This window comes from Chiloscyllium punctatum, chromosome 33 (assembly GCF_047496795.1).
Source record: "Chiloscyllium punctatum isolate Juve2018m chromosome 33, sChiPun1.3, whole genome shotgun sequence".
NCBI lineage: Eukaryota > Metazoa > Chordata > Chondrichthyes > Orectolobiformes > Hemiscylliidae > Chiloscyllium > Chiloscyllium punctatum.
In genome coordinates, this window is record NC_092771.1 from 29501603 (window position 1) to 29526664 (window position 25062).

The window sequence follows — 25062 nt, forward strand, 5'->3', positions numbered from 1 at the left end:
CATGAAAAGGTTATCCATCAGGTTCTTTTTAAATCTTTCCTCTCTCACCTTAAATCTACGCCCTCTAGTTTTGAACTCCCCACCCTGGTGAAAAGATCTTGTCTATTTATCCTATCTATTCCTCTCATGATTTTATAAACCACAAAAAGGTCATCCCCTCAGCTTCCGAAGCTACAGGGTAAATAGCCCTAGCCTAATCAGCCTCTCCCTACTACTCAAGCCTGCATATTTTTGGACTGTGGAGGAAACCAGAGCACCCAAAGGAAAGCCACACAGAAACACAGGGAACGTGTGCAAACTCCACACAGACTGTTGCCCAAGGGTGAATCGAACCTGGGTCTCTGGTGCTGTGATGCCTAAGTGCTAACCACTGGACCACCATGCCACCCATGGAAATTGAAGCCCCAGCCTCTGAATCAGGGAAAAAAATGGCATAACTGAGCATGAATGAGTAGGTAAAAGTGAGGACTGGAGATGCTGGAAATCAGAATAGAGTGGTGTTGGAAAAGCACAGCAGGTCAGGCAGTATCCGAGGAGCAGGAGAATCAATGTTTCGGGCAAAAGCCCTTCATCAGGAATGAGCCCCACTAGTAGGGATATATTTCCCTCCCCACCCCTTTCCGCAAAGACCGTTCCCTCCGTGACTACCTGGTCAGGTCCACGCCCCTCCCAACAACCCACCCTCCCCTCCAGGCACCTTCCCCTGCCACCGCAGGAATTACAAAACCCTGCACCCACACCTCCCCTCTCACCTCCATCCAAAGCCCAAAGGAGCCTTCCACATCCATTAAAGTTTCACCTGCACATCCACCAATGTCATTTATCGTATCCGATGCAGTGTCCTCTACATTGGGGAGACTGATCGCCTCCTCGCAGTGCGCTTCAGGGGACACCTCCAGGACACCCGCACCAATCAACCCCATGGCCCAACATTTCAACTCCCCCCTCTCACTCTGCTGAGGACATGCAGGTCCTGGGCCTCCTTCACCGCCACTCCCTCACCACCTGACACCTGGAGGAAGAACACCTCACCTTCCACCTCAGAACACTTCAACCCCAGGGCATCAATGTGGACTTCACCAGTTTCCACATTTCCACTTCCGCCACCTTACCCCAATGCCAACCTTCCAGCTCAGCACCATCCACGTGATCTGTCCTATCTGCCAATCTTCCTTCCCAAATATCCGCTCCAACCTCCTCTCTGAGCTATCACCTTCATCCCCACCTCCATCCACCAACTGTACTCTTGGCTATCTTCTCCCCAGGAGAAAGTGAGGACTGCAGATGCTGGAGAAGGGCTTATGCCCGAAACGTCGATTCACCTGTTCCTTGGATGCTGCCTGACCTGCTGCGCTTTTCCAGCAACATATTTTCAGCTCTATCTTCTCCCCAGCCCCACACCCCTCCCATTTATCTCCCCATCAATGAGTCGGTCCAATTCAGTCTGTCTTTGCCATTAATTGATGCAATTAAAAAGAACCCTGATCAAGCAAATTTTATCCAAAGCAAGGAACTGCTGTTGTAAACCTGCCATCTCAAATTCAAAGGCAGAAGATGAACACTGTAGACATACCTAGCTGTAAATGACACATTGTAAAAACAGAACTTACTCATCTAGAAATCAATAATGTATTAAAAATTCTACAATATAGATTCTTCACGAAGTTTAAAGTTAATGGTTGCACATTTGCATTTTTTGTTTTCCAGATATTTTACTCCTGCTTACCTCCAAACTGTGTGTAGGCCTGTTTGATATCACAGAGTGTTGTTACCAACTGCTCACAGGGGATTGGTTCCTGGTACTGAAGTAGATACCTGTGAGTGCATAATGAAATGATTATCATATTGTGGAAACTGCAGGAAGATTTCTGATTTTTAATGACTTAAATAATACATAAAGAACATTCTGACAGAGAAAGTAGTCAATAACTCCTCAGTGTACTTAAATTTTGATAATTGAGAGCTTATTTATTTAAAGGGAAGAGCACTCGATGCGAAACTGTAAAACCACAGGGTCATGGTGCTGCGTTTACAACCCAGGGATACTGAAACCAGTTGTTTGCTTTCTCCATCACACTGGCAGCCAGCTTTTACTTGTTTATTCATTTTCAAAGGTGTGAGCATCATTTGAATCATAGAGACGTACAGCACAGAAACAGATCCTTTGGTCCAACTCATCCATATCCACCAGATATCCCATTCCAATCTAGTCCCAGTTGCTAGCACCTGGATCATATCCCTCTAAACCCTTCCTATTCATGTACCCATCCAGATGCCTTTTAAATGTTGCAATTGTACCAGCCTCCACCACTTCCTCAGGCAGCTCATTCCATACACACCACCCTCTGTGTGCAAAAGTTGCCCCTTAGGTCCCTTTTAAATTATTCCTCTCTCAACCTAAATCTATGCCCTCTAGTTCTGGACTCCCCCACCCCAGAGAAAAGATCTTGTCCATTTACCCTATCCATGCCCCTCATGATTTTATAAACATCTACAAGATCATCCCTCAGCCTCTGACGCTCCAGGGAAAACAGCCCCAGCTTATTCAGCCTCTCCCTATAGCACAAACCCTCCAACCCTGGCAACATCCGTGTAAATCTTTTCTGAACCTTTTCAAGTTTCACAACATCCTTCCATTAACAGGGAGACCAGAGCTGCACACAGTATTCCAAAAGTGGCCTAACCAATGTCCTGTACAGCCGTAACATGACCTCCCAACTCCTATACTCTGCGGACTGACCAACAAAGCAAAGCATACCAAATACCTTCTTTACTATCCTATCTATCTGCGACTCCACTTTCAAGAAACCATGAACCTGCACTCCAAGGTCTTTTTGTTCAGCAACACTCCCTAGAACCTTACCATTAAGTGTATGAGTCCTGCTCGGTTTTGATTTTCAAAATGCAGTACCTCACATTTATCCAAATTAAACTCTATTTGCCACTCCTTACCAATCTGATCAAGATCCTGTTGCACTTTGAGGTAGCCTTCCTTGATATCCACTACACCACCAATTTTGGTGTCATCTGCAATCTTATTAACTATGCTTCCTCAGTTTACATCATTTATATAAATGATGAAACAGAGTGGACCCAGCACTGATTCTTGTGGCACACCACTGGTCACAGGCCTCCAGTCTGAAAGGCAATCTTCTACCTCTGTCTTCCATAAGATCTAACCTTGCTAATCAGTCTACCCTGAGAAACCTTGCTGAATGCCTGACTGAAGTTCATATAGATCACGTCCACCACTCTGCCCTCATCAATCCTTTTCATTACTTCTTCAAAAAACTCAAATCAAGTTAGTGAGGCATCATATCTCACGCACAAAGCCATGTTGACTATCCCTAATCAATCTTTGATTTTCTCATTTCGTGCTCATCATGAATCATTCTCGAGAGGGCAGTGCTGTGCCAACTTCTTGAATGTGCCCTCAGTGTTTGGGAGGGAGTTTCAAGAATTTAACACAACCACAATAAACCGATGATAATATATTTTTAAGTCCAAGGTCAGGTGAGATAGAGGTAACATTACTGGATTACTAATCTCAAGGCCTGGACTGAATCTAGGGACATGAGGTCAAATCTGATCATGGAAGCTGGGGAAATTAAGTTCAGCTCCTTTAATAAATCTGAAATAAAAAGCTAATCTCACCAATGATGACCACAAAACTATAAGATTATTGTTGAGACCTATTTGGTTATACATTGTTCTTTAGGGAAGGAGGCCTGTTGTCCATGCTTAGTCTAGTTTGTGTGCACCTCTGGGGTGGCAATAACCGAGTGGTATTATCACTCAGTTGTTAATCCAGAGACCCAAGTAATGATCTGGGGACCCAGATTTGAATCCTGCCACGGCAGATAGTGGAATTTGAACTCAGTAAAATCTGGAAGAAAGAGTCTAATGATAACTGTGAATCCATTGTCAGAAAACCCATTTGGTTCATTAATGTCCTTCAGGGAAGGAAACTGCCACCCTTACCCGGTCTGGCCTACATGTAACTTCAGGCCCACAGTAATGTGATTGACTCTTAACTGCTGTGGGTTTGGAGGTTTTTTTTTAATTCATTCATGGGATGAGGGCATCACTTGCCAAACCTGCACTTATTGCCTTCCCTGGGCAATTAGGAAAGGCAATAAATGCAAGCTTGGCAAGTGATGCCCTCATCCCATGAATGAATTAAAAAAAACCTCCAAACCCACAGCAATGTGTTTAATTCTGACTTCCCTCTAACATGACCTAGCAAATCACTCTGCTGTATAGGATGCAGAACAGTATAGCATAGGAACAGGCCTCCAGAAGCCATTTTGATTTCAGAAACCATTTTCCCTCGCTAAGAAGGGACATTCCCACAACACCAGTGATGACTCAAGCTATACACTGGAAATGGCTGTGAACAAGCCATTTCCTAATCGGAGGAAACGCATTAACTAAACAGCATGCTAATGGATTCTCTCACTGACAATGATACTTCATTTCCACACCCCCACTGGCAGGAGCCCCGAGGGCTTTCTCTCTCTTTGGGGAACCCTAGCTACAGCAATGCCCCCACAGACAAGATGTCTCCAAATTATTTATTATTGATGACCACAGACCTGAGCCATGATGCACAGGATGCAAATGTCTGTTGAACTAATCAAGGCAGTCAGACCCGTTGTACTGTTACCCCTTTTAATATTGTTAAATCTACCTATCATAGTTAGACCTATATTGTTCTGTAATCAACTAGTTGTAACCCTTTATAAACTGCATACACTTGTAACTGATGGAAAAAGTTTCAACTTATCAGGGCGGAGCAGCCATTCTGTACCTGAGCGGTCATTGACCTAATAAACAAGAGTGTCAATTTCACAAGGTCTGCATATGAGCTTTATTTGAAATTGGATAATTCTCCAACACTGCACATGGTCCATATCCCTCTATCCCCTGCCTATTGTTGTGTCTGTCTAAATGCCTCTTTAACAAATGCTGGCCTTAGCAGCAAAACACACATTGTATGAATGAATGAAAGAAAATCAATCAAGCCAATATACAAAGTGACAGTGAGATGACACTAAGAGAATATTCATTTGGAAAATTGGTACAGAGATGATGGGCTGAGCAATCTCCTTTTGCAATGCAAGAATTCTGCCAGGATGGTGTGGGACTTGCACAAAGCAACATGGTGCAATGTGACCTGCTACTGCAACCATTGCACACTGCCTCAAAGCACAAGTGCTACACACTGAATCAAGACTTTTCTGGTAGCCTTAAAGGATAGAAAAGATGGCTGTAAACATTGTGGCAGCTTGGGTGCTCTGGGGGAGTTAGTGTTATGCTCAAAAAGCTACTCTACGCTAAATGGATCTCATGCTGTAATTGTTAATATTTAGGACAGGATGTCCAGCACCAACACAAATGGAGAAGTACTGATGGGCACCTGAAAAGAAATGTGGGATTGCAGATGCTTCAACTCAGACAGTGCTGGTGTATGTTTACTTGGTAGAGGTAACCACGTGCAGCCAAACATCTGCTACAAAAATGACAGGGCAATGTTTGACATTCAGACAATTTTAATGTTGTAAAATGAACTGGAGAAGAAATTACAATTGAATTGGAAGACTATTTCATTCAAAACAAACAGTTAATCTTACCTCTGGGCAATTAACCGCAGCTCATTTGTAAGGACATTGGCATCAGACGTTATCCCTGCAACGCTACAAGCCATGTCACTGGGAGACAAAATTTTATATAAAATGGTCATTTTGATTTATACTCAAGCTTTATTTCTTAACAGACAAGTAGATGCGAAAATATAAAAGTATTAAAAGTACAATATAGAAAACTCAATGTAAAATTGCCATAGTATTACCAGACCTGGGGATTGCTCTCTCATTAGGAAAGGTGGTGTTTAACCTGAGCGTCAGCACGCCTCAGAGAAGGGGAGAGGTTGAGAAGGAAGGTCCTTCAAGGTAACCTTGGCCGGTGCAGGAATTAAATTCATGCTGTTGTCACCTGTGTCGCAAATCAGTTGTCCAGCCAATTGAATGAACTGGCCCCAGAGAAAATTCCACCCCTAATGGTTATCTACTAAGATCAACTGTCAATTACTTAAATTAATCGATTATTTAATTAAACGAAACAGGACAAGAGATATGTGAATCCCTCTTAAAAATGCTTTGTGCGATTGCATAACAACAGGCTCGAACTACAGACAAATACTGCCCTCTGTGGCTGCTTGTTGCATTGAACACAGGAAGAGGAGGCCATTCAGTTCCTCTGTGATTTAATTCAAACTGCGCCTCAAAACCATTTCCTGTCTAAAGGAAAAGCTAGAAAGCAGAATAGAGTGGATGCTGGAAATCTGAAACAAAATCAGAAAATGGAGGGGAAAAAACTCAGCAAATTATTGTTACATCTGCGTACAACAAGAGAATTAAAGGCTCACGTCTGTGATCTTTCATCAGAAGTGGGAAACATCAGAAACGTGACAGGCTTTGAGCCAAGGTGAGACATCTCTCACTTTTCCCGGTTCACAGATCTGAACACACTTTCTCTACACAAAATCGATCTATCCTGCTGAGCTTCCTTAAAATACTTCTTGGTTTTGTTTCCCATTTTCTTCCCAATACCCATCCTGAAATACACAAAGTATGGGCCACCTGCACAGAAAATACTTTCTCCTTAACAAAACTCTGAACATCTAAAGCACCTTGATCTTCACTACTTAGTCTTCTAAAACCAAGTTACGTTTATCTAAAGCAAAGGCTATGCCATCAGTTTAAATTGATATGTCCAATGCGAGCCGATGGATTTGTTACGTATCCGAGTTTATACGTACTCATTTAATTTGTATATTTTTTCAGAGAAGAAAACTTCATCCAGGAGCTTGTGTATGTTACGTCTCTCTGCAGCCAACAGAACACCATCATTTGCTAAGATCCCCAGACAGGTTCCAGCATGGCCGATAGCTTCCATTGCATATTCCACCTGATACAGCCTCCCTGTTAGTTTATTGAAAGAGTTTTCATTAGCATAAAAAAGAGTCAAAGAGCAACGACACATTACAGACCATTAAACTAGTCTGTCCTTCCATTTTATAGAAGGCCATCACTCAGAGAAGCTCACCTTCGGGCGAGAATATGGTTGTTCGGGAGTCATACCTTCGAGACTGCAAAGGCAAACAAACTAAAAATTAGTGCTAAGTATCACATGTTATAATACTTTTAAACAAGATCACAGCTTGTGTCTCTCCTTCAACTACTTCTCTCCATTTCTGAGATTTCCATACATGGAGGCAGCTGTTCTTAAATCACATTCAGTTGACAGACATTCACTTTCTGTCACCAGAGGGAAAACTCTAGAGGTGATTACATCAGCATGATGGAGATAAGCAGCTTGTTATGTGGAGAATGACAGCCAAAGCAGAGCAGTGATTGGTTTAATATGGAATACAGCTCATTACAAGCAATTCTACAGCTTCTGATTCTTGGAATACGTAACAATTGCTGTATTTATAGTTTTATTTAAAGTTTTAAGCTACTTCACCCACTGTACCTCTTTAATTAGTTTGACTTTGTTGGGAAGGTGGGTGGTGTTGTGCTAATGTCACGGGCCTGAGAATCCAGAGCTCCATCTCTAGGGACTGACTACAATTCCTACCACAGCAATTGGTGGCATTTAAACTGAAACCTGGTCTCAAAGACGTTCCCCAATCAACTGTTGTTAAAATCAATCTAGTTTATTAATGTTGCTTTGGGGAAGAGATCTGCCATCCTTAACTATTCTGGACTGCATGTGACCCTATAGCCACAGCAATGCAAGTGCCCTCACAAGGCACTCAGGTCAAGGACAATTAGGGAGGGGCAACAATGGCTGTCTCTATCCTGACAGAACTTTGCAAATGAGCTAGTTTTAACGTAGTTAACATTCCCCGTTGTTAAACTCACATTTAAGTTTTTATACAATTAAATTGCAGTCACTCACCATTGTATACTTAAATTAGATCAAAAATCTGGGAAGAGAAAAAGGAAATCGGTTAATGTGAACAGATAAAAGCAATATGCAATGGCATTGGCAAAAAGCAAGAGGATTGCACTGAGTTATGATGCTCATTGGAGAGGCTGAAATATGGTGGGGATCTGTGATAATCTGCTGAAACAAGACTGTCTCAGCATGTGTATCCAGTATCTTTTCCATGCTGACAACAGCGAATTGAACAGAAGCAGCTCGGGACCAGAAGATCGGCCAGTGGCTTATTTTTGCCGATACACAAAAGACAGAGCCAGGTGACCAAACAAAGAGTAGAACAAGTATCAACATGTACTCCTCAGTCAATGCCCATTTAACTCAAAGCTGTCAGAACTGTGGGCAATAACGATTCAATAGATGCCGTTTTACACTCAAACATTTGTCTTTACTTTGAACTCATTCATTTATTAGTAAAAATGTGGTGGCGCAACCACAAACTGGAACCGTATCCTGCCAATTTTGACCACCACATAAATTCTCTCAAATGTCTTGCAAATAAAAGCTAATGATGTTATCAACTGCACTGCCTGGGAGAAAAGATCAAAGCACATTCTGTAATAAATTCTCATCCTTACCAAAAAACAAAGTCAGCAACTAACTTACTCCAGTATGAGCTCCAGAACACATCAATGGCCCAATCAGAACCTACTTGTGTCAGAGTTGAAATTAGGGCTCAAGTTAGAAGTATATCATTATGAACCTGTAGGATCCATTAGATACTACTAGCAAACCTAGTGTCATTTAAAAATACCATGCAAGAACTGTAAAATAACACACTACATTGGACAAACATGCCACCAGGATACAGGAACACCAACTAGCCTCCAAACGACACGACCCATTATCATTCGTTTCCATACAGACAAAGAACACCACTTTGACTGGGACAGACAAAACAAAGACACGCATGAGAATTCTTAGAAGCATGGCATTCTAACCAGAGCTCCACCAATAAACACTGATTTAGATCCTATCTACCTTCCCTGGAAACAAAACCAGAAATGACATCACCCACCTTAAAGAATCCCAGACCTAGAGAGAGGCGGGACATACCACCAGCACTTCACCGGAAGACATTGGATTGGGGGAGAGGGGATGGCTTGTCTGTCACCTTTCCTCACACCCTGGGATGGTGGAGTTTAGAATAATGAATGATAAACCTATTGATTAATATAGGAATATTAAGGGGCCTGACCAGGGACATGTTGAGGGGAGGAGGGCCAATTGATGACTGAGCTGAGGAGGAATTTCTTCTTTTAAAGGATTAAGAGTATTTGGAACTTTTGCCACAGAATGCTGTGGGGGCAGAATCTGACTATAGTTAAGGTTGAGACAGACAGATTGCAGAGTAAATAAACAAGAGTTGCAGAGAAAGGACAAGGAAATGGGACACGAAGAACATCAGATCTGTCATGATGTTAATGAATGGCAGAGTAGGCTTGAGGGGCCCAAACGGCCGACTCCTGTTTCCCTTTTCTTCCATAGAATCTCCACAATGTGACAGACCATTTGGCCCAACAGGTCCACATCAACTCTCCGCAGAACATCTCACCCAGACTCCCCTCTCCCCCACCCTATCCCCGTCACCCTGGATTTTCCAAGGCCAACCAACCTAACCGACACATCCCTGAACACTACGGGTAATTTAGTACAGCCAATCTGGCCAATTGCACAATTCTCTTATGGCCTTAAGTGAGTTTGCAATGGATTGAGCCAAGATAGCTTAAGATAGATAATAATCACATCACCAATTGGACCACTTTAACATCGTGAAGCAGGGCTTTCAGACCTGAAGACTGGATCTACAGAGGTCCCCAGGAAAGTCCCAGTGAGGTCAGACTGGGGACTGACTCACACACAGATTCCAGGCCGCCACTTCACCCCTAGCTTAACGATATGCCCTCTCATCAGCCACTGTGCCCAAAACTTTGTTAGCTGATTTGTCTCAGATTATACAAATAGAGTAACACACGAACATGTGAAATGGGCACGAGCAGATTACTGTGCTCATCAAGCTTGGTCAACCAGTCAATACAATCAGAGCTGATCCTCATGTCTCAACCGATCTCAATAGTAACCATTTCCAACAACAGAGCAATCACTGCAACAGCCTCAGCCCTCAATACCAACAACTGCTAATCTCCAAGCACCATCCTCCAACTCATGCGCTTCATCCTCGACCACATTGTCTTCACCTTTGACAACCACTTCTTCATCCAGACACATGGAACAGCCACAGGAACCAGGTTTGCACCCCAATGTGCCAACATTTTCATGCACAAGTTCAAACAAGACTTAGGATGTAGGTTTGCTCACTGAGCTGTAGGTTTGATATCCAGATGTTTCATTACCTGGCTAGGTAACGTCATCAGTGGCGACCTCCAAATGAAGCGAAGCTGTTGTCCCCTGCTTTCTATTTATATGTTTGTCCTGCATGGGGTTCCTGGGGTGTGTGGTGATGTCATTTCCTGTCAAACAAGACTTCTTTTTGCTGCACATGACCTCTGACCAACACTATACACCAGTAACACTGACAATATTGTCTCCCTCTGGACCCCAGCCAGGAGTCACTGAAACAACTACAGCAATATCAACAAGTTTCATTCCACCATCAGACTTATCATGGACTATTCTTTATTCTGAGACACATGCATCTCCATCAAGGACAGGCACCTCAGTACTTCACTCTACCGCATGCCCATGGATAATCTCACGATGCTACACTTCTCAAGCTTCCAACCCAACATATTAAAACAGCCATCCCCTACAGACAAGTCCAACGCATACACAGGATCTGTTCAGATGAGGAGGAAGGTGAAAGACACCTTAAGGTTCTGAAGGATGCATTCATAAGAACAGGAGAGGATGCTCAACTCATCGACTGCCAGTTCCGACATGCCACAGCGAGTAACCGTAACAACCTCCTCAGGAAACAGGCACAAGATACAACCAATGTGATACCCTTCGTTGTCCAGTACTTTCCAGGAGTGAGAAACTTTGTTGCCAGGGTTGGAGGAATTGAGCTACAGGAAGAGGCTGAATAGGCTGGGGCTGTATTCCCTGGAGCGTCAAAGGCTGAGGGGTGACCTTATAGAGATTTATAAAATGAGGGGCATGGGTAGGGTAGACAAGGACATTTCCCTGGGGTGGGAGAGTCCAGAACTAGAGGACATAAGTTTAGGGTGATAGGGGAAAGTTATAAAAGGGACCTAAGGAGCAACTTTTTCATGCAAAGGGTGATGCGTGTATGGAATGAGCTGCCACAGGAAATGGAGGAGACTGGTACAATTACAGCATTGAAAAGGCATCTGGATGGGTATATGAATGGAAAGGGTTTCGAGGGATTTGGGCCAAGTGCTGGCAAATGGAACTAGATTAGTTTAGGATATCTGGTTGGCATGGATGGGTTGGACCGAAGGGTCCGTTTCCATGCTGTACATCTCTACGCCTCTAAACTATGGCATATTCTTCACAGCCTGCATCACATTATCGATGAGGATGAGCACCTCGCCAGCATCTTCCTTACACCTCCACTTCTTGCCTTTAAGCTGCCAAACCTTAAACAGACCATTGTTTGCAGCAAACTGCCCAGCGTTCAGGACAAAATCGACCACAACACCGTACAACCCTGTCATGGCAACCACTGCAAGTCGTGTCAGAGTGTCGACTTGGATACCACCATTACACGTGGGGACACCACCCACCACGTGCTCGATGGGTACTCATGTGAATCAGCCAACATTATCTGTCTCATATGCTGCAGTAAGGATGCCCAAGGCATAATATATTGGTGAAACCAAGCAGACACTAAAACAACAGGTGAACAGACACTGCACAACCATAACCAGACAGGGATGTTCCTCTCAGTCAGGGAACACGTCATTGGTCAAGGATGTTTAGCCTCAGATCTTCAGGTGACCGTCCTCCAAGGCAGACTTTGGGATACGCAACAACTCACAGTCACTGAGCAGAGGTTGACAGCTATGTTTGGTATCCATGAGGATGGGTCAACCGCGATATGAGGTTTATGGCACACTACAGGTGACCCCACAACACTAAATACTCAAACACAAGTACACATACTTTTACACACAATCAGACAGACCCTCTTTCATACACACACTCTCTCTCTCTCTCTCTCGCACTCAGGCAGACACTCTCTCAGGCCATATACTCCATCACGTGCACACGCGCATATGTATACACACACAAACCCCCACAGACTCCCTCTACACCACCCTCCCATATATCAGTCTATGGGGTGAAACTGCATTTACGGATACATTCTATTTTGTTCAAAATGCACACAATCTGCAGGCAGTCAGTCCATCTGACAATTCATAAATTTCTACTTTGGAAACAGAACCAGTCTGACTCAAGGTTGGAATACAGACAGACTCTAACTTCATATCTTTAATGCACAATCCAAACTGAGATGTCAATGTTTTTTTATACAGCATTATGTTATCTCAGCATTGTGACTTGAAAGAAGTTTTGGGATTTACATATTAATAAATCAAAACCTGTATCCCCATTCGAAGTGATTAAAGACTAAACACCAATCTAGGTTTGTTCAATACATCATATCAGTTGTATGGCATTATGATCTTTAACTATAAATTCTGTGTCCTATGATCCCGCCCCATTAGCTACCGGACGAAGGAGCGTCACTCCGAAAGCTTGTCCTTCAAAATAAACACATTGGACCATAACCTGGTGAGATTTTTAATTTTGCCCACCCCAGTCCAACACCAGAACCTCCACTTCACAGGTCTAAGCAGACGACTCCATACTCCCTTCCCTGTATATACAGGAATCTTGCAATTAAAATACGTACCAAGAAAAATCCAGAATGTAACCACGCAATTTTATAATTCATGACACCTTACTGCTTACAGTTCCCAACAAGTGACGAGAATTGAAGGGTAATACAAGGGTTAGACAACCTTACATCGCTCCCTCACTTATCCTACACATTCCTCACAAAAATCCACTATATTCCTTTTTAATTGCATCAATCAATCTAATACTGAAATGTGATGACCAAAATATTGATATCTGGTGCCAGTGATGTGAATCAGCTGTTTTCAGGCTTACTAAAGTCTCCCTTTGAGTGAATTGTGTTACAGTCACACACTGGGCATTGTCTCAAACCAGATTCTTATTCCACTGCTTGGAAGCACCTCCTCAAAGTAATTCTGGTCAGTGTTTTCTCAAGTCCTCATCATCATGCTTCCTGCCTCTTTCATAGGGGAATCAAGGGCAACAGGGAAGGGCAAGAAAGTGGACATGAGGAATGCTGGATCTGCATGATCCTATTAATTGACAGACTGGGCTTGAGGAACTTAACAGCCTACTCCTGTTCCAATTTTCTATGGCCTTATCTACTGGGGAAATCATACTAAATCCAATTCTCTTACCATGTGCAATCTACTGTTTCCTGATCAAATGGTTCATAAACAAAATCAATGCGATATCTTCTTGAGGCTGAGAGGATAGATTCACTGATTTGAAGACGACCATTGGATTGGCATCCATTGGCACATGTCCAGACAGAGCCACCTTGCTGGAAATGGCTTTACCCTTTGGAGAAACAATTTAATTTGGTGCTGATGAGATTTGTGGATGAATGAAGGCCATGATCGAATCGGATCTCAAAGACCAAACAGCATCAGAGCTCAGTGATTCGGCCCTTCAATACTGCTCCATCATTCGATAAAGCAGTTACTTTCCCTCCATTTCAGCTGGGAACATCCAAAGATTTCTCAATTCACCTCTATTTCTTTGACAGGATTTGTTCAACATTCTCCCTTTAAACTAACTGCACAACTCTGTGAATGAGAATCTCTGTGGAATTTTCCAATTGTACCTTGTTTAGATCAAGTGGGATCCAGGGAGAGCTAGCCATTTGGGATACAAACTTGGCTTGAAGGTAGGAGACCAAGGGTGTAGAGATTTTCTTTGGACTAGAGGCCTATGACCAGCTGTGTGCCGCAAGGATCGGTGCTGGATCCACTGTTTTTTGTCACTTATATAAGTGATGGATATGAATATCAGAGGAATGGTTAGTAATAGTTTGCAGATGACACCAAAATTGGCTGTGTAGTGGACGGTGAAGAAGGTGAAGAGTATAAAGGGGCCTTGATCAAGTTTGGTGAACAGAGACCTTGGGGTGCAGGTTCCATAGAAATGGAATTGCAGGTAATCTGAGTAATGAAGACGACGTTGTGTATGCCTGCCTTTGGTGGGCCAGTGCATTAAGTACAGGAGTTGGGAAGTCATGTTGCGACTGTACAGGACATTGGTTGGGCCACTTTTGGAACATTGTGTGCAATTCTGGTCTCCCTCTTACAGGAAGGGTGTTGTGAAACATGTAAGGGTTCAGAAAAGATTTACAAGCACGTTGCCAGAGTTGGAGGATATGAGCAACACAGAGAGGCTGAATAGGCTGGGGCTATTTTCCCTGGAGCGTCGGAGACTGAGGGGTGACCTCACAGAGGTTAATAAAAGGGGCATGGATAGAGGAATAGACAAGGTCTTTTCCCTGGGGTGGGGGTGCCCAGCACCAGAAGGCATTGGTTTAGGGTGAGAGGGGAAAAGACATAAAAGGGATCTAAGAGGCAACTTTTTCACACAGAGGATGGTCCGTGTATGGAATGAGCTACCAGAGGAAGTAGTGGAGGCTGGTACAACATTTAAAAGGCATATATGAAAGGAAGGGTTTAGAGGGACATGGGCCAAGTGCTAGCAAATGGAACTAGATTAATTTAGAATATCCGGTCAGCATAGATGAGTTGGACCAAAGGGTCTGTTTCCGTGCTGTACTACTCTATGGACCTTACCACGACTTAACATTCTTCCCCATTTTGGATAAATGACACCAGCTCCTCTTGGTCACCTCTCAGATTGTCATTAGTGTTTGAAGGCATTAGTGTGTGGGCGGCACGGTGGCACAGTGGTTAGCACTGCTGCCTCACAGCGCCAGGGACCCGGGTTCAATTCCCACCTCACGCGACTGACTGTGTGGAGTTTGCACATTCTCCCCGTGTCTGCGTGGGTTTCCTCCGGGTGCTCCGGTTTCCTCCCACAGTCCAAAGATGTGCAGGTCAGGTAAATTGGCCATGCTAAATTGCCCGTAGTGTTAGGTAGGGGGTAAATGTAGGAGAATGGGTGAGTTACGCTTCGGTGGGGCGGTGTGGACTTGTTGGGCCGAAGGGCCTGTTTCCACACTGTAATGTAATCTAATCAGAATGATCGTTCACAGGTTCATGACCCTTTCACCCGGAGTTGTCAGCACGCAACTTTTTCAACAAAGGTTGTGTACAACAATCAGGGACAGACAGGCCCTGATTCAGTTAATCCCTGTGTTTTTGGGAAGGATTATCACGTGCAGATAGATGTGATTAATTTAGAATGGTATCATTGCTGGCCCAGACATGGTGGGCCGAATGGCCTGCTGTAGTGTTCTGTTTTATTTCCCGAAGCCCACATTTCTATGTATCCCTGGAAACTGCTGCCGAACAAGAATCGCTGAGTTTCTCCAGCAATTTCTTTTTGTTTCTTTGCTGCAGATTTCCAGCAGCCCCATTTGTTTGACTGTACCACGGTCTTTATAAACAACCGACATCCCGCCCTCCAGCTCCGAGCCGGGGGCCACATTCCCTGGGACCGGCCTCCGACTGCCCGCGGCCCCACAAACCCAAAACCGAAACCGAAACGGAACCGGCTTCGGGGTGACTCAGGGATCCCGGGGCCGGGGCCGGGGCCGGGGCCGGGGCCGGGGCCCCCAGAACCACCGCCACCCTCCCCCAGGGGCCTGGCCCTTCATCACCCCCACCCCCAGGCCCAGGCCCAGCCGCTGTCTCCCGTGGCCCAGCAGGGTTTGTCCCCCACTTACACAGGCCCCAGCCTCGGGCCCTCACCTCCCCATCCCGGGGATGAAGCAGCAACTTCACCGCGGCGCGAGCCCGTGCCCCACCACGCCGCCCCGAGAGGGGCTTTGTGGGGAAAGGCCGTGTCCGGGACAGCCCCAGGCCCAATACCACCGCCCCCCCAGAACCTGACTGGGGTCTCTTCACCCCCCTCCACTCACTCACTTACTCCCGCTCTCCGTCTCCCCGGCTCCGCACCTAACGATGAGACCCAAGAGCAGCCGCCTTGCTGGAGACGCAGGTCACAGCGCCATCAGGAGGACGGGAAGACTACTCCCACCACAGCTGGGGTCACAGCGCCACCCGGCGGAGGGGAGGACTCCTCCCACATAGAACTGCATCTGGGGTCACAGAGCCACCCGGCAGAGGGGAGGACTCCTCCCACCGACAACTGGAGCTGGAGGTCACAGTGCCACCCGGCGGAGGGGAGGACTCCTCACACCGACAACTGGAACTGGGGGTCACAGTGCCACCCGGCGGAGGGGAGGACTCCTCCCACCGACAACTGGAGTTGGGGGTCACAGTGCCACCCGGCGGAGGGGAGGACTCCTCACACCGACAACTGGAGCTGGGGGTCACAGTGCCACCCGGCGGAGGGGAGGACTCCTCACACCGACGGCTGGAGCTGAGGTCACAGCGCCACCCGGCGGAGGGGAGGACTCCTCACACCGACAACTGGAGCTGGGGGTCACAGTACCACCCGGCGGAGGGGAGGACTCCTCACACCGACAACTGGAGCTGGGGGTCACAGTGCCACCCGGCGGAGGGGAGGACTCCTCACACCGACAACTGAAGCTGGGGTCACAGTGCCACCCGGCGGAGGGGAGGACTCCTCACACCGACAACAGGAACTGGGGGGTCACAGCGCCACCCGGCGGAGGGGAGGACTCCTCACACCGACAACTGAAGCTGGGGTCACAGTGCCACCCGGCGGAGGGGAGGACTCCTCACACCGACAACTGGAGCTGGGGGTCACAGCGCCACCCGGCGGAGGGGAGGACTCCTCCCACCGACAACAGGAGCTGGGGGTCACAGTGCCACCTGGCGGAGGGGAGGACTCCTCACACCGACAACTGGAGCTGGGGGTCACAGTGCCACCCGGCGGAGGGGAGGACTCCTCCGTCCACAAGCTCCAAGCTGGTTGTTGGCGACTGTTGAAGTTTTGAGTCCTTCTGATTTAAAAAAATAGGAAGTCAAGTTGGAATGGAAAAGGTTAGCGTGCTTTTTCTCCCTCCCGTGACCTGCAGGGGAGTTACATTGAACTCGAGGAGAAATATCAGGGCAGTGAAAGGGCGAGGGTTTGGAATGGTCCAGTATTTTTGGACCAAAAGGCCGCCCTCTCTGAGGGAATTATTGAGTTTTTCTGACAGTGACACCTGTGTGTACTGTTTTTATACAATCTCCTCCAACCTATTAAATAGGACACAGCCCAAAGGAAAGCAGATAGATAGAGCAAAGCCATGGATTTTAAAAGTCACAGATTTCATGGGGGGGGGCGGGTGGGGAGCAGTTTAAAATCCAACCCAAAGATTGGGGTAAATTCTCCAAAGAGCCCAGAGGCCGGTCTATAATCAAAGACCCCTCCAACCACGGCTATACTCTGCTCCATCTTCTCCCAGACACACACACAAGACATAAAAGTTACAGATAGATTCAAGAACAACTCCTTCCCTGCTGTTATCAGACCTTTGAATGGACTTCTCAAATGTTAGTGACCTCTCAGTGGTGAGCACTGCTGCCTCACCGCGCCAGGGACCCGAGTTTGATTCCAGCCTTGGGTTACTCTCTGTGTGGAGTTTGCACGTTCTCCCCGTGTCTGCGTGGGTTTTCTCTGGGTGCTCGGGTTTCCTCCGACAGTCCAAAAACGTGCAGGTTAGGGTGGGACTGGCCATGTGAAATCCAAGGTTACAGGGATGGAGGGTGGGAGAGGTCTGGTGGAATGCTGTTCGGAGGGTTGGTTTGGACTCAATGGGCTGAATGGCCTGTTTCCACACTGTAGGAAATCTATGATTCTATGTTAATTCTCTCTGCACTTTCACTGTGACTGTAATACTGTATTCTACACTCTGTTCTGCTACCCAGATGCACTTTGCGTGGTGTAAACTTATAATTGTGAAAGATGAGTGCTTTCATTCTTTGGTCAGGTTCACAAAAAAGAAGGGAAATATATCTATTCCAACAGGCATTTGTAGTTTAAAAATTCCTAGAGTCTTTGAATTGTAAGACTGAAACATGAGTCCCAAAAGTAGCAGTTGTCCTGTTTCCTCAGAAGCAGTGAAGGTTCCGATGGCCGTGATTGCGTGGCAGTTTTTCACTGGCACTGACTTTTGAAGTTAAGAACGAAACAGGCAGGTTGACAGACAGTACCTTCCAGTTCTTGATTGCCAATCCATTCTTTCTTTGTTCCTCAGAAACAGCTGTTGATGAAGGTCCATTTGTATCTTGCAAAGTCTGCTCATTGTTTTACTCTGCAGACAACCTTTCACCTCAATGGGTAATTTCCAGAAAGGTATGTATCAGCTGAGTCTGAGTTTCAGTTCTCTTTTATAGACATGTTAATTTCAGCCTCGACGGATTATTGCTTAGTTCTTGTTCAAGTTTGTTAGTTCTTTTCGGTTCGGAAGGAGATTCATTTGGAACTGCTAGCTTTCGGAGCACTGCTCCTTGATTAGGTGGCTAGTCAGGACTAGCAGCGCTCTGAAAGCTAGTGCTTCCAAATAAACCTGTTGGACTATAACCTGGTTTTGTGTGATTTTTAACTTTGTCCACCCCAGTCCAACCCCCCTGCACCTCCACGTCACAGATTCTGAAGGAGTTATACCAGATTCAGAACATTAACTCTGTTTCATCTTCACAGTTGCTGTCAGACCAGCTGAGTTTTTCTAGCATTTTCTGAGTTCGATTCTTTTTTAGTTAGGTGATTATAGGTCAGTATGTGTCATTTTTAAAACTATTTTTAGTTTATGAAAGGTTTTCGGGATTAAAAGTCAAATGGTTAAATTGAATATTGACAACCCATGTTGACCACTATTACAAAGGTTCAAATCCCATCATGATATGTGGTGGAATTTACATTTGATTAATAAATGTAAAAGTTACCTCTCAGTAATTGTGACTATAGGACAACGAACATTACAGCGTAGTAATCGTAGTATTCCTGATGAAGGGCTTTTGCCCGAAACGTCGATTTCGCTGCTCGTTGGATGCTGCCTGAACTGCTGTGCTCTTCCAGCACCACTAATCCAACATTACAGCGTAGTACAGGCCCTCGATGTTGCGCCGACCTGTGGAACCAATATGAAGCCCATCTAACCTACACTATTCCATTTTCATCTATATGTTTATCCAATGATCGTTTGTGAATCAGATTTTTGAAACAAGTATACTTTAGGGAGCTTGCATTGAGGGTGAGGGGGTAAAGTTTAGAAGAGATGTGAGGGGCAAGTATTTTTATACAGAGAGTAGTAGGAGTCTGGAATGCCCTGCCAGAGTAGTGGTGGAGGCAGATATGAAAGTGGCATTTAAGGAGCTTTTTTTAGATAAGCACGTGAATATGCAAGGAATGGAGCGATATGGACCATGAGCAGGCAGAAGTTTAATTTGGCATCAGGTTTGGCACGATATCTATGTCCTGTGTTCTAAGGAAACCTGCCATCCTTTCCTGGTCTACCCTACATGTGACTCCAGACCCACAGCAACATGGTTGATTCTTAATTCCCCTCAAAAATAGCCAATCAAGCCATTCAGTTTAGCAATGCCCACCCACATTCTGAGAAATACACAATGTTACCAATGTGAGCTGTAAATGTATCAAAGAATTTGGCAAAACAAGAGAAATCAATGAAAAAAAAGGGTTATGATAGTTTTTGTTATTCATTCACCTGCCGCAGCAGGGATTGAATGACCATCCAAATGGTTTATTTCAGAACAATGGCTGAGTTCACCATGTTGAAGTGGGACTGGATCTGAATTTAAATTTGTTACATACAGTGGTGGACCTTGAACTCCAACTGTCTGGATTACTAACTAATGTCTCCAGATTTCTCCTCCAGGAATTTGAATCACTGACATGATTAAAACTCATCTCATGTTGGAGCACATGGGAGGGACAGTCAATCACTGTTTTACTGCAGAATGTCAGTTGGTGAAAGCTGGTACAGGAACCAATCTTTACTCAATCTTACTAGAAAAGCAGCATCCAAGAAGCAAGAGAATCGACATTTCGGGAGTAAACAAACTTGACTTTACTCAACCTTACACTTATTTACAGAGTGAAACATTATAAGTGAAACCTTCAAACATAACCAGCCCATAACTAGACTATAGTTTCAATGTTTCCCTTGATATCTACACAATCGAAACCCCAATTGATGGCCTCCTCCAACATGTATAGTTAAACTCAATCACCTGGAAATGACCGCACAAAACTCAAAGCCATCCCGGTTACCCCACAGCCTTGCAAAATGAAAACAGTCATTCTTTCCAAAGGCAGAAAGGAAAACTCAAGAAGAACAGTTAAGTTTAATCAACAATCATAACTTGCATTCATTCAGCACCCTGCTTGTAGTAAAATATCCCGAGATACTTCACAGCGTCATCATTAACCAAAGCTAGATAAAGACCTAGCTAGGGTAATATTAGGGTGTCTAATCAGTGGCTGGGACAGAGGGCTGGGTTTTCAGGGGGCAAGTGAGATAGATGGCAAAAAGACTTGTGGGGAGGGGTGCGGGGGGAGAGTGGAGATTAGTGATATTCCAGACATTAGGGCCCAGACAGTTGAAGACACAATCACTCGTACTGAATCAGGGATGTGGACATCCCTGAATGAGATAAATGCAGGTGTCTGGAGGGATTGGAGGGGATTAAAGGATACTTTCCTCCAGAGATGACTGTGCTCAATGGGAAGATGATGTTCCTCAGTCTGGCTGCTGTCCGATTCTGATTAAATTGTCCATACAGGACCTGGAAAGCATATAGTGACCCAGCCAGCCCAATCACAGTTTTAAGCAAAACAGAATTTATTTACAAGATTACCGAATAAAACACAAACAAAAGAGAACACTATAACTTAACCTATCTGAAAACCCAACAGAATACCCCAACTTAAAGATGCTGTTCCAAATACTTGCAACGATCCCCATAAACTCCCCTTGGCACAAAAGGATGATCAGCATGGACCTGCTTCAATGGTTCCAACAGCTTCCCAACTGACCTGACTGCTTTCAGTGAATGGCCAGACCAAACCAAACCAGAAAAAAGCTGAGCTGGGAGAACTGGTCACTCCCCTTTCAATGCACAAGTGTTTTATTTTAAGCTTGAAAGCTTTTTTTCTTGAGGCAGTATCTGTTAGCTATAATCAAACTGGCCCCTAAACCCTTCAAACCTAAACATTTTGGAATTGCTGCTTTTAAGACCGCTCTGAAAAAAAAAGCCAAGGACAGCATAATCTTCTTAAAGGAGCAGCACTGTCACAAATGGGACACCCGGGCATAGGTCACAGGTTTTGTCAAGAAGAGGAGAAATAGTCGAGGAAATGTTTGTGGAGAAAGTGCCAAGCTGAGGACTGAGAAGCTGTGGGTGTCCCTGTTCAAGTAAAGAAAATCGGGAATGATCAGAGTGGGATTGAGTGGTCCACCTACCTTGTGCTTACTGAGACCTTCAATTAAACAGTGGTGAGTGGCTCATCAGAGGCACCCCTTTTTCAAGGTTGGTCCCCCATCATCTTCACCCTGCTCCCTGAGACCCCTGGACTCATACGTAGCCAATTCTTCAGTGTCAGGGACTGTCTATAATACCAACTGTGCCCACCATCCCATACCTTTGCTGCTGTTGCTACACAGCTCCTGACTAGTTGGATTGATTTGTAGCTCGCTTAAAGCAGGGACCTCCTAAGAAAAGGACACCAGTCAGATCTTAAAGCAATCAACGCAGCTCCCACCCCCACGGGATATCTGTTGAGAAGCTGATGGGCTTCCCCAGAGTTTTTAGCTGAGGATATTGGAATGGTAAGGGTCTATAGTAAACCAGCTGAAGAGCCTACACCATGTCCCTTCTCTCTCCACTTACTGCGATAATACATGTACATCAGTCTGAGACTGAAAATGTACAGTGAATCTCACAATTGTCATTTGTGGAAAAATTTCATAGTTCGTCCAATAGAGTGGACAAACACTTAAAAAAATAGTTTGGGGGGTGGTGGAGATTCTCTTCTGCTTTTCTGTCAGTCCCACATGGAAACGATTTAGATCTTGAGAGGTAGCAATACACTCTGGGATGGCCTATCACCAGCTTGACCTAATAGCAGCAAATTTGTAAGGAGATCTCATTTACCTGTTAGAATAATAGAGTGGTTATAGCAGTGATTTAAACTTTCCAAATATTGACTGGGACTGCCATATTGTTAAGTGTTTAGATGGAGAGGAATTTGTTAAGTGTGTACAAGAAAATCTTTTGATTCAGTTTGTAGATGTGCCTATTAGGGAAGGTGCAAACCTTGATCTACTCTTTGGAAATCAGGCAGGGCAGGTGAGAACTTTGGGGCAAGCAACCACAACTTAATTAGTCTTAAAATAGTAATGGAAAAGGATAGATCGGATCAAAAGGTTAACGTTCTAAATTGGAGGAAGGCTAATTTTGATGGTATTAGGCAAGAACTTTCAAAAGCTGATTAGGTGCAGATGTTCACAGGTAAAGGGACGGCTGGAAAATGGGAAGCCTTCGAAAATGAGATAAAGAAATTGAGAGTCAATATATTTAGGATGAGAGGAAAGCCTGATAGGTGTAGGGAGTGCTGGATTACTAGGGAAATTGAGGTTCTGGTTAAGCAAAAGAAGGAAGCATATGTCAGGTATAGATAGCAGAGGTTGAGTGAATCCTTAGAAGAGTATAAAGACAGTAGGAGTATACTTAAGAGGGAAATCAGGAGGGCAAAAAGGGGACACGAGATTGCTTTGGCAAATAGGGTTAAGGAGGATCCAAAGGGACTTTAAAAATACATTAAGGATAAAAGGGTAACTAGGGAGAGAATAAGGCCTCTCACAGATCAGCAAGACAGCCTATATGTGGAGCTGCAGGAGATGGGGGGGATACTAAACGAGTATTTTGCATCAGTGTTTACTGTGGACAAGGACATGGAAGATATAGAATGTAGAGAAATAGATGGTGACATCTTGAAAAATGTCCATATTACAGAGGAGGAAGTGTGGGATGTCTTAAAACATATAAAGGTGGATAAATCCCCAGGACCTGATCAGGTGTACCCTAGAACTCTGTGGAAAGCCAGGGAAGTGCTTGCTGGGCCCCTTGCTGGGGTATTTGTATCATTGAGGTGAGGTGCTGGAAGACTGGAGGTTGGCTAACGTGGTACCACTGTTTAAGAAAAATGGTAAGGACAAGCCAGGGAACTATAGACCAGTGAGCCTGACCCCGGTGGTGGGCAAGTTGTTGGAGAGAATCCTGAGGGACAGGATGGACATGTATTTGGAAAGGCAAGGACTGATGAGGGACAGTCAACATGGTTTTATGCATCAAAAATCATGCCTCACTAACTTGATTGAGTTTTTTGAAGAAGTAATGAAGAAGATTGATGAGGACAGAGAGGTGGATGTGATCTAGATGGACTTCAGTAAGGCGTTCAACAAGGTTCCCCATGGGAGACAGTGAGCAAGGTTAGATCTCATGAAATATTGGAAGAACTAGCCATTTGGATACAGAAGTGGCTTGAAGGCAGAAGACAGAGGGTGGTGGTGGAGGGTTTCTGTTCACACTGGAAACCTGTGACCAGTGGAGTGCCACAAGGACTTATGCTGGGTCCACTACTTTTCGTCATTTATATAAATGATTTGGATGTGAACATAGAAGGTATAGTTAGTAAGTTTGCAGATGGCACCAAAATTAGAGGTGTAGTGGACAGTGAGGAAGGTTACCTCAGATTACAATGGGATCTTGATCAGATGGGCCAGTGGGCTGAGGAGTGGCAAATGGAGTTTAATTTAGATAAATGTGAGGTGCTGCACTTTGGAAAGGCAAATCAGAGCAGGACTTATGCACTGAATAGAAATGTCCTAGGGAGTGTTACTGAACAAAGAGAGCTGGGAGTGCACATTCATAGATCCTTGAAAGTGGAATCGCAGGTAGATAGGATAGTGAAGAAGGTGTTTGGTATGCTCTCCTTCATTGGACAGAGTATTCAGTAAAGGAGTTGGGAGGTCATGTTGCAGCTGTACAGGACATTGGTTAGGCCACTTTTTGCCCAAGTTTTCAGAAAAGATTTACAAGGATGTTGCCAGGTTTGGAGGGTTTGAACTATAGGGAGAGGCTGAATAGGCTGGGTCTGTTCTCCCTGGAGCCTCTGAGACTGAGGGGTGACCTTACCGAGGTTTATAAAATCATGAGGGGCAAGGACAGGGTAAATCAACAAGGTTCTGGATTAGTGATGCTGGAAGAACACAGCAGTTCAGGCAGCATCCAAGGAGCAGTAAAATCGACGTTTCAGGCAAAGGTCTTTACCTAAATAGACAAGGTATTTTTTTGGGTTGGGGGAGTCCAGAACTAGAGGGCATAGGTTAGGGTGAGAGGGTAAAGATTTAAAAAGGACCTCAGGAGTAACTTTTTCACACAGAGGGTGATGCGTGTATGGAATGAGCTGCCAGAGGAAGTGATAGAGGCTGGTAAAATTCCAACATTTAAAAGGCATCTGGATGGGTATATGAATAGGAAGGGTTTAGAGGGATATGGGCCAAGTGCTGGTAAATGGAACTGGATTAGGTTAGGATATCTGGGTGGGCTTTGATGTGTTGGACCAAAAGGTCTGTTTCCATGCTATATTATCTCTATGACTCGATGATTGTGTTTTTTTCTGAATAGCAAATCAGCTGTATAACAGACAGAACACCAATTCTAAAGGGGTGTGCCAAAACCTGTTCCACCCTCTGTAGGTTTCTGGGCCAAGAGGGATGATCACTTACTTTGACGAAATGTGTAGAGATTTGGAATTATCTCTTCCTGGAATTGCTGAATAATTTGCTCTATAATTTGGTGATCCCTTCCCTCTCCCACTACATAAAGATACTTGTTCAGCAAGTGAATGTTTGAGAGTTCTGGATTAGAGGTGCTGGAAAAG

At 44.9% G+C, this 25062-nt stretch overlaps 2 protein-coding genes across 9 annotated transcripts in view; one reads left to right on the top strand and one right to left on the bottom strand.

Moving 5' to 3' along the window:
- The window catches only part of psma4 (proteasome 20S subunit alpha 4), a 35162-nt gene extending 18967 nt beyond the window's left edge, over positions 1-16195 (bottom strand). The window contains exons 1-6 of one of the 7 annotated variants that reach the window (XM_072553253.1): positions 16111-16195; positions 7966-7993; positions 7108-7150; positions 6821-6983; positions 5634-5711; positions 1727-1815 (exon numbers count right to left, since the gene is read on the bottom strand). In XM_072553253.1, the coding sequence (XP_072409354.1) occupies positions 1727-1815; positions 5634-5711; positions 6821-6983; positions 7108-7150; positions 7966-7968 (376 nt within the window). In that variant the 5' untranslated portion in view covers positions 7969-7993; positions 16111-16195. The other 6 variants (XM_072553259.1, XM_072553255.1, XM_072553254.1 and 3 more) reach the window with 6 other exon arrangements.
- Positions 16196-17067: 872 nt separating this feature from the next.
- The window catches only part of LOC140458521 (hydroxylysine kinase-like), a 69015-nt gene continuing 61020 nt past the window's right edge, over positions 17068-25062 (top strand). Inside the window, exons 1-2 of one of the 2 annotated variants that reach the window (XM_072553265.1) lie at positions 17068-17153; positions 18353-18450. The gene's annotated coding sequence lies outside the window, so the exon portion shown is untranslated. The remainder of the gene's footprint in view (positions 17154-18352; positions 18451-25062) is intronic. The other variant, XM_072553260.1, reaches the window with a different exon arrangement.